This window comes from Vipera berus (genome assembly GCF_964194415.1).
Source record: "Vipera berus genome assembly, chromosome: 3".
In the NCBI taxonomy this organism is placed as follows: Eukaryota; Metazoa; Chordata; class Lepidosauria; order Squamata; family Viperidae; genus Vipera; species Vipera berus.
Window position 1 is genome coordinate 217484287 of NC_138204.1, and position 9242 is coordinate 217493528.

At 62.5% G+C, this 9242-nt stretch overlaps 1 protein-coding gene across 1 annotated transcript; it reads right to left on the reverse strand.

The window, feature by feature from the left end:
• Positions 1-5970: 5970 nt before the first annotated feature.
• SCRT1 (scratch family transcriptional repressor 1) lies at positions 5971-8151 on the reverse strand (the record flags this gene model as incomplete). Its single annotated transcript, XM_081326022.1, has 2 exons — positions 5971-6767; positions 8037-8151. The coding sequence occupies 2 exons, from the start codon at positions 8149-8151 to the stop codon at positions 5971-5973; spliced, it is 912 nt and encodes a 303-aa protein (XP_081182148.1).
• Between the last annotated feature and the right edge of the window lie 1091 nt (positions 8152-9242).

Sequence of the window (9242 nt, forward strand, 5' to 3'; positions counted from 1 at the left end):
ACCTTCACCGGCGAACCAATCTGGGGAGTGAAGGTGACTCCCCGGGGCCCTCCGCGAAGCGGGGCAGAAGCAGGCGGAGCCCCGAAGGAAGGAGGGACTCAGCCCCCTCCTCACAAGGCACCTAAATCGCCCTCGAAGACCCCCGTGGAGGTAGAGAGAGACCCTCCCCATCAGCCTCGACCCTGGCTGTGCACTTCCGGGGGGGGGGCGATGTGGAAAGCTGCGTTGGGAAATCCCGCCTGCTCTCCGACGGGGCGGGGGGGAGAGGACAGGAGCGCCCCTTTGCAGACCCCCGCTCGGAAACGCGGGCGAAAGCGACCGGCGGAACCCGCCCTGCCTTCCCCCTGCTGTGGCGCGCTCGCTCTTCGGGCCCTTTGGGGGGTCTCTCTCGCTATTTCCTGGCAGGTAAAGGCTATCCGTCTTTCCTGACCGCTGTCGAAGGCAACGGCAGAAGGTCCTCCCGAGGGGATCTACTCGTGCCACTTCCGGGGCCGGAACCAGTCCAAATTACGGTCCCTCCAAGGGGAGGAAGGTGCCTCGCCTTCCTTTCCAGGGAGGAAGCGCGGGCTCAGTATGCTGGGATTTGTAGTCGGGGGGTGGGGGGAGAATGAGCACGTGACGTCCCCGCCCGCGTTTGTGCTCGCTGCACACACACACACCCCGCGCAGCCAAAGGAATCCGTCCCCACCTTTCCGCCCGCCCCCCGCGCTGTCCTTTCCGTCTCTGCGCCACAGCTGTCCTGTAGGGCCGACGGACTGCGGCGGGGGCGGGAAGAGCCCGGCCCGCCCCCGCTGCGGCAGCCTGACCTGAGCTGACCCTCGCGCAACCTCCGCCTGACTCAGCGGCCGCGGGACGGAGGCGGCAGCTTGACCTCCTCCCGCCCGGCACCAGGCGCGCCTTCAGGAAGACCCCAGGCTGGCCCCGGCAGGTGTGGGGGCTGCCTTCAGCGCCCCTCCGCTTCTCGCAGCCGCCACCCGCAGGGCGGAGAGCAGCTGCGCGGTTCCGGGAAGAATGGGAAGCTGAGCGGAGCCGCTGGGTCCCAGGTGGCGGTGCGGCTTTGTCCGGATCAAGAGCCGGAGGTCGCCCGGCTCAATCCCCTCTGGCCGCGCCTGGGGGCATGTCAAGCGAACTGCTGGCCACGGAGAGTGGAGTGGGGGTTCAAGTCAACCGCCAAGTTGCAAAGGATCAGGGGGAGGGGAAGTGTTACTTCTAAGATTCAAGGTGCTGGTAATGACCTGCAAAGCCCTACATGGCAAGGGTCCGGATTACCTACGGCAACACCTGGCGTCAACTTCCCTCCGCCCAGTGCGCTCCCACAGAGAGGGCCTCCTCAGGGTGCCTCCGATCAGAGAATGTCGATTGGTGGCCCCAGGGGGAGAGCGTTCTCTGTGGGCGCGCCAGACCTATGGAACCGGTTGAGCTCCGGATGGCCCCCCGACCTTCGCTCCTTCTGGCGGGATCTAAAAACCTATTTATTTGAGCAAGCCGGCCTGGTCTGATGGGTTTGGGGTTGGGTTTTAATATGGTTTTAACTATTGTATATATCGGGCATAAATCATTTAATTGTTTTTAACTTTTGTACTTTGTTTTTTAATGTTTATTGCCCTGTACACCGCCCTGAGTCCTTCGGGAGAAGGGCGGTATAAAAATTTAATAAATATAAATATAAATAACTATTGGGGAACAGATCCACACTGTCCTCTCTGGCAGAAGAGCTCCAAGCTCACGGGGGGGGGCTGGGGACAGAAGGGGGGGCTGAAGTACAAGCCCCACCTTTCCCTGCCTGTCCGCCCTCCAGTTGTAATCCCGCCTCGCCGAGGGTTGGGCCCCTGCAGGCGGCTCTTCGCCCTGCCCGGCGCCTTGGAAAGGGCCCCTCTCTCCCTCCAAGAATCAGCAGGATGCTGGGCCGCGGGGGTCGCTCCTCCGCGCTTCCCTTTGTTACTTGGAGGTCGCTGGTGGAGACCCTGCAAGAGGCCTCTTCAGCCGGCCAACGGCAGCCACAGCCTCAGGAGCGGCTGGCGGCTCCGGAGGCTCCCTTCCCTTCCGTCCCCTCTCCTTCCTTCCTTTTCCTTCCTTTCTTCTTTCCTTCCTTCCTTCCTTTTCCTTCCTTCCCATTTCCATCTCCTTCCTCCCTTCATTTCCATTCCCATCTCCTTCCTTCCTTTTCCTTCCTTCCTTCCTACCTTTCTTCCCATTTCCTTCCTTCCTTTTCCTTCCTTCATTTCCATTCCCATTTCCTTCCTTCCTTTTCCTTCCTTCCCATCTCCTTCCTTCCTTCCTACCTTCCTTCCTATCTCCTTCCTTCCCATCTCCTTCCTTCCTTCCTTCTCCTTCCTTCCTTCTCCTTCCTTCATTCCCATTCCCATTTCCTTCCTTCCTTTTACTTCCTTCCTTCCTTCCCATCTCCTTCCTTCCTTTTCCTTCCTTCTCCTTCCTTCCTTTTTCTTCCTTCCCATTCCCATCTCCTTCCTTCCTTCCCATTCCCATCTCCTTCCTTTTCCTTCCTTCCTTTTCCTCCCTCCCTTCCTCCAGCCCCGGTCTAACAGCAGACACACGGATCTCTTCCTTCCCTTCCGTCACGTTCATTTGCTGGGGGAGCCAAAAGGCCAGCCTGGGCTCCCAGATCTTCTGAATCCAGGCCGCAATTCTCTTCAGGAAGGGAAGCTTCTCCTCGCTTTCGCCCGGCGGCCCTCCAGCCCCCCCCCCCCCGAGAAAAGGCCCTTTTCCCCTCGACAGGCCGCTCAGAGCGAACTTGGACCACTGGCGAAAAGTTGGGCGGGGGAAGCCGGAAGCAGCCTCTCGGGACGCGACCGAAACAAGACATCCTTACAAAACGCCCCGTTGGAGTCTGCAGCCGTGGGGACCTTGACTTCAGCCCGGGAGGGTTAGGGTCAGGATGAGAGTTAATTCTAACTTGGCCTCCTCACAGACCTCCGGAAGTTGCCCTCCTGGGCTGCCCAGCGAGGCGCTTCTGGCATTTGGGGAGGGGGCGCCGCTGACGCCTTGCCGACCCCTGGCCTGACCTCTGACCGGAGGGGCCACCGTTCCCTTCGGGGCTGCCACCGGGGCAACGGGAAGCGAGATCCCCTCGCAGTTCCGAGTCTGGCGCACGGCAGGTTACCGAAGCTGCGGGGCCAAAGCCGGGGGCGCCCGCTTCCGCTGCCAGGCGAGAGGAGGGAAGGTCACCTGGAGCCGGGCTCCGTCCAGGCGCAGGCAGAACCCCTGGGAGTGCGGCGCCTTCGACCTTCCCAGGAGGGTCAGTGGGGGGAAAGAGGGCGGGGCCCAAAGGTCGGCGGGGGCGTCTGGGAAGAGCGGCGGGAAGGGGGGGTCCGTCGCTGGGCCCCTCGGAGCTCTCCTCAGAAGCAGCGAGCGGGGATGGGGGAGGGGAGCGCGAGCGAAGAGCCGGCGGGAGGGCGTCGGTCGAGGCTCGAAAGGCCACCGGACGGGCCTCCTCGACGTGAGCTTGGACGGCTGGACACCAGAAGAGCCCCCCCCCCCGTAAGACGCAGCCGCGGTGGGGAAAGCTGCGGGAGGAGAAAGAAGGGCGAGCCGGGGAAAGAGCCAGCTTCGTTGCGGCTCCTTTTCTCCTGGCTGGGCCTCCAGGCCGGCCCAAGGTCGACGGTGCTCGGAGCATGTGCAGAGAGCAAGCCCTCCCCCCCCACCCGCAGAGTAGCCTCGCTTGCGCGGAGGAAGAAGGCGCCACGCCGGTCTACTACAAGAGTATCCTCTGTTTTTTTATTATGATTCTTATTATTGTGAAGTGCTGCAGGAGACGGTGTGCGAATTGTGCTTTACTGGTCCACCGCTCGGCGTCTGGCTCCTTCGCATCCTCGCCGCTCCTCTCCGTTCGGATATTCCGTCTTTTCTCCCCAGGAAAAGAGTTCCGTTTTTGCTTTTTTTTCCCCCACAAACAGGCTCAGAATTCTTTAACAGCTTGTAAAAATTCACGTAAATTTCCAAACGGTATTTACAAAGCAGTCCGTCTTTTCCCTTTTAAAGTCAGGATCAGCGAGAGGGAGTATTAATAGCAATATTAGTATTAGAAGTCATTGTTCTAGTAGCATCATTAATTATCTTAAGTACAAAAACAGGAGGTGCTAACACAAGTTCCTTCTACCTGATTTCTATTAAGGTTTTTTTTATTCTTTTGTGCTGTTTATTTTTCTTAAATTATTCATAAAATGGAAAGACCTACGGGGGAAGAAGTGCTTAGAGTGGGAGAGAAAAGTGAGGGGGGGGGTCCTCGTGGCTTTCGGGGAGGGGGCTTAGTGGTCTTAACGGAAGGCAATGCCTTTAGCTGGAAGAGGCTTCCTTCCCCCGCAGGCCCGTGACGTGGGCGGAAGGTTCCCGCGGGGAGACGGGAGGGCCGGGAGAGGTGGCCGCGCCAGAGGGCCAAGACTTACGAAGGGAGGTGGCGGGGGGGGGGGGAGGGCAGCCGGAGCCACCAGCTGACCGGCAGGACCGGGGCCTCTGACCGCCAGGCAGACCGACCTTGGGGGAGACCCGGAAAGTCGTCCCCGCAGCGGCGGCGTCTGTCCTCCGATGGAGCGGAAAGCACCTGTTGGGTGCAGGCTCTGGCGCTGGGGGAGAGGGGGGGGAGGGGGACGGGGAACAGAGGCGTCTCCACCCCTGCTGAGCTGCATCCCACGCCCACTCCCCCCTCAGAGGCAGGGGGGCTGGCGGAGCCTGAAAGCCACGGGGGGGAGGGGAATGGGCCAAGGGGGAGGGGGGATTCGGGAGGGGTGTTGCTCGTATTTCTCGGGCCAGGCAAGCGCTACAAGCCCCGAGACTTGACTAAGCTACTAGGAAGTAAGCCGAAGAAGGCAGGCAGTGTGCATTCATTAGAAGACGAGAGAAGAAGAAGAAGAAGAAGAAGAAGGCGGGTTCGCCCTCCTTAACGCAAGTTCACTACACTGGCAAAGTCCCTGATATCCGTTGCTATTAAGAAGTTGGATTAAAAGTTACCTGATTCCTCACTATTACTATTGTCTTAAAAATAACATGCATTACGTTAATTATTGCTTCTATTAGTTCAGTAGGAGAATATTGCCCTCAAATAGACTATTATTATCTAAAAGTTTGGCAAAGAAAAACAAAGGGATGTAAAGTGTTACAAATGAAAATCCATAATAATAAGAATAACTTTAAAAAGCATCATCAAATTGGCATAGATTTAAATACATTTCTTCTTCGCATGCAAAAAATCCTGCGTTAGAAAGGATGGCGATCATTTTCCCCACCACCACCCTCGCCCCAACCCGGAAAGGGGGGGGGGAAGCAAAACCAAAAGAAGAAAAAAAAACAAAACAACGGCCAGTCCTGGTTTCCTCGTTCCCCCCCCCCTTCAAAAAGTGACGTAGACTTTGGCATAGTAAAGAAGTCTTGGCAACAAACGTACGGATCGGAAGTCAACAGCGGTTCAAAGAGGAGGCTTTAAAAGCAACAAAATTATTAAAAACCAACACAAAAGTGCAACGTGAAGGGAGGGGGCACTGCCCCGCGCAATCAACAAACAAACAGGTCGAAAAATAAATACATTCGTCAGTAAGCAAATAAATAAATAAATAAATAAATACCGCCTCCCAGTCAAATACATACCTCTCTTGTCCTTCTTTTTTCTCTTAAAACAGCGAAATCAAAATAAGAGAACGTAAACATTTAGGAAAATAGAAATTCGGCAGCTCCGTGGAAGGAAACCAGCCGACGCCTCGCCGAGCGGAGAGCGAACGGAAAGAGGGTCGCTCGCGGGAGGGGCTCCGGGGGGGGGGCGGAGGCGTCGGTCCCGTCATTCCGCGGGAGCCGCAAAGGGAGGGAGGCGAGCGCGGCCGAGAGGCTGCGGCGGAGGGGGGGTTACCTGTCCAGGTGAGGCGCTGGGCGTTTGGCCACGCCCCCGGCCTCCGCCCGCTTTCCTGGAGCCTGGCGGGGGGGGTGGGGGGGAGCCTGAGGAGGGGGGCGCCGCGCCGCGCTCCGTCAGGCCTCCAGCGGGCTGAGCGGCGGCGGGACGGCGCCCTTGAAGCAGGCCGACTCGTAGTGCTTGTTCAGGTAGGACTTGAGGGCGAAGGTCTTGCTGCAGCGCTTGCAGCGGAAGTGCTTGAAGGCCGAGTGAGTCTGCATGTGGGCGCGCAGGTTGGAGCGGTCGGCGAAGGCCTTGCCGCAGTGCGCGCAGCCGAAGGGCTTCTCGCCGGTGTGGGAGCGCATGTGGCCCTGCAGCAGCCAGGGCCGGCTGAAGGCCTTCCCGCACACCTCGCACTTGTGCTTCAGGTCGTGCGTCAGCAGGTGCATGGCCATGGCCGGCATGGAGACGTACACCTTGCCGCACGTCGGGCACTTCTTGGCCATCTGGCTGTCCAGGCTGCGGTGCGTCTGCTTGTGGCGGCTCAGGTTGGACGAGGTGGCGTAGGTCTTCCCGCACTCGCTGCAGGTGTGCCGCTGCGGCGGCGCGGGCGGCGGGGGCGGGGGCTGGCCGCCCGCGGGCGGGGTCTGGCCCAGGCGGGAGCCCGCGCCGCCGGCCCCGCCGCCCACCACCGCCGCCTTGCGGCGCGAGCGCCCGTCGGTGATGAAGAAGGCGTCGGCCGCATAGCCCTCGCTCACCGCCGCGTCGCCGTTGATGTAGCCGCCGGCCAAGGCCGAGTGCGGACTGTCGGCCTGGTCCGAGTCGCCGTGAGTGCCCGGGTAGATGACGCCCGTCGGCGGGGGCACCTTGAGGCCGTTCTCGCCCTCCCCCTCGTACACCGAGGACGGCGCGATGTAGTCGCCGATGTAGCCACCTGCGGGCGGGGCGGGGCGGGGGACAGCGAAAGCCAGGAGGGGTGGGGAAGGTGAGGGAGGACGGGCAACGGACAGAGAGGGGGGGCGAGGGTGGAGAGCAGGGAGGAAAAGCAGGAGGAGAGCCCGTTAGCGGAGGCGCCTGGCAAGGGCGGTAGAGAACGGATGCCTTCGGAGCTCTCCACTTAATAGGGGCAACAAGCGGAGTCCGGAGAACACCCGCCCCCGCCCCGCACCTCTCTCCAGGACGGCCGCCGGCGCCTCTTGCCAATATCCGCAGTGGTTCCCGAGCTGCGGCTCTCCTCTCCGTCCTTAGAACGGTTTCCCAGCCGATTCACCTGCGGCTGCTGGGCCCAGAAGCCAGCCGGAGGACCGGAGAGAGGCGCGGGGGGGACGGGGAGGGGTGGAAGGTGGAAGCCCCTGTCCCTTGAGCGATGAGACCAAAGAGGAGGAGCGAGGCATCTGTCCCCCCCACCCCTCCCTCAAGGTCAACTCTCTGCAGGAGACCAAAGGCATGGGGGGGGGTGCAGCCTTGCGGAAGCTAATCGCCCTCCCCCCACACAAACACTTCAGCCAAATGCTGACGATTATGCAACGTGCTGCAGACGCGTTGTCCCGGACAAAAGCGGGAAGGGGGCTTCCCCGGGCCGGAGGGCGGGCATCGTCCGCTCGGACCGCGAGGTGGGGCCTCCGGGCAGGGGGGCCTCGGCAGGCCTCCCCAAGAGCGCGCCCCAGGGGAGCGGCCCGTTGGAGGCAGCCGCGCGCTTGCCCTTGGACTCGCCGTGCGAGAGACAAAAGGCCCCGCTGGCAAGGCAAGGCGCCACTGCGGCGAAATGCTTCTCACCGCCCGCACCCCTCCTCGCCCCTCCCGCGCTCCTACCTCTCGCCCCGCCGGATCCCCGGGAAGAGGCCCTCCGCGCGCCTGCCGCCCCCGCGCCTCGTCCCCGCAAGGTCTAATTTTAGCCGGGTCGCCTTCCATCCAAAGGTGCCGAGTCAACGCTGCTGCCGCCGCCAGCGAGCCAGGCAGGCGGGCAGGCGCAGAGCTGCTCAATATGGCTCTCGCATTCCAGAATAGGAAGGCGGCGCTCCTCCGCCCGGTCCCCCCGCGCGCCTTGCCTCGCTGGCGCCGGGATGCTCGCGGCCTGCTGGCTCGGAGTTCCGGACGGGGCGCAGGGAACACGACCAGCCGCCCTCGCCCCCGTCGGCCCATCTCAAGGGTGACCCCCCTCCTCCTCCTCCTCCTCGCCCACCCGCGCCGTCCCCCTCCTCACCCTTGTCATGGATCCGGGAGTTGAAGTCGGTCCGCGATCTGCTGTAGGAATTCTCGAGGTCCGCCGAGGGGAAATCGTCAAGTTTGACCTTTTTCACCAGGAAGGATCTGGGCATGGTTCTGGACTCCCCCGGAATGTGAGAAGGCTCCCGCAGCTTCCGCCGATGGGTTCCGGGCGGGCGGGGGCGGGGGGGCAGCGGGAAGGCGATCAAAGAGCAGCGAAAAGAAAGGGAGAATTGGCGCTCGGAAGGAAGAAGAGGCGGCGAGGGGGGGCCGGAGGAAAGGCAGAAGGCGCGGAAGAGCGAGCCCGCCGCGGGGAAGGGAGGTGGGGGGGCCGCCGGGGATGGCCGTCGCCGAGCGCGGGGACTATGGCTTTGTGGGCTGCCGCCGCTGCGGCTGCTTCGCCTCCTGCTCCCGAAGGCCTGAAAGGAGGAGCGGCGCCGGCCGCGGAGGTCTCCAGCCTGGGCGGTTGCGCCGCGCCGGTCCTCCTTTCCGCAGCTGCGGCGGCGGCGGCGGCGGCTTTTGTGCGAGGCAAGGCTGCGCCTCTCCGGCAGGCCTCTCGCTTGCCCTCCAGCTCGCCTCTGGAGCCCCCCAGCAGTTCGAGAGATCACGGCCGACGCCGCGCTGGTTCATAAGAGGCGGCCGGCGGAGTCAGCACCCCGGACAGCTCCCGGCCGGCCCGGCGCCCGCTTTGCTCTGTGCCCGGCCGGTGGCGCGCTCGCTGGCCCGCTGGCTCGCCCGGCCGGCCGCTGCCCGCGCCCGCGTCCCCCTCCAGCCCGGCCCGCGGCGGCTGCGGCTGCGGCTCGGCTCGGCTCGATGTCCTCTGCCGGTCGCCCCCCGCTCCCGTCGGTCCTCTCCTCCAGTGCGTCAGCCCCTGCTCGGGTCGGGAATGCGCGCGCCTCCCAGCCTGTGTGTGCGCTGCGACGGGCACGGCCGTTCCGATTCGGGGCGGCGGCGGCGACGGGAGCTGGGGGGGGGCGGTGATGGCTGGCCGGCTGGGGGTTCCTCATTCAGCACCGGAGAGCTCCCGGCGGCCTTCCTTGCTGCAGCCTCTGCTTTGCCGGCGCCTGGATTTCTGAAGATGCGCGGATCAGCTGTTCGGATTTATAATGCGGCGATCAGGTGGTGGACGGAAATGGAAGCGCTTAATTTAATCCATCAAAAAAAGAGGAAAAAAATCTCCCGGGAGCAGCGCTGAGACGGAATG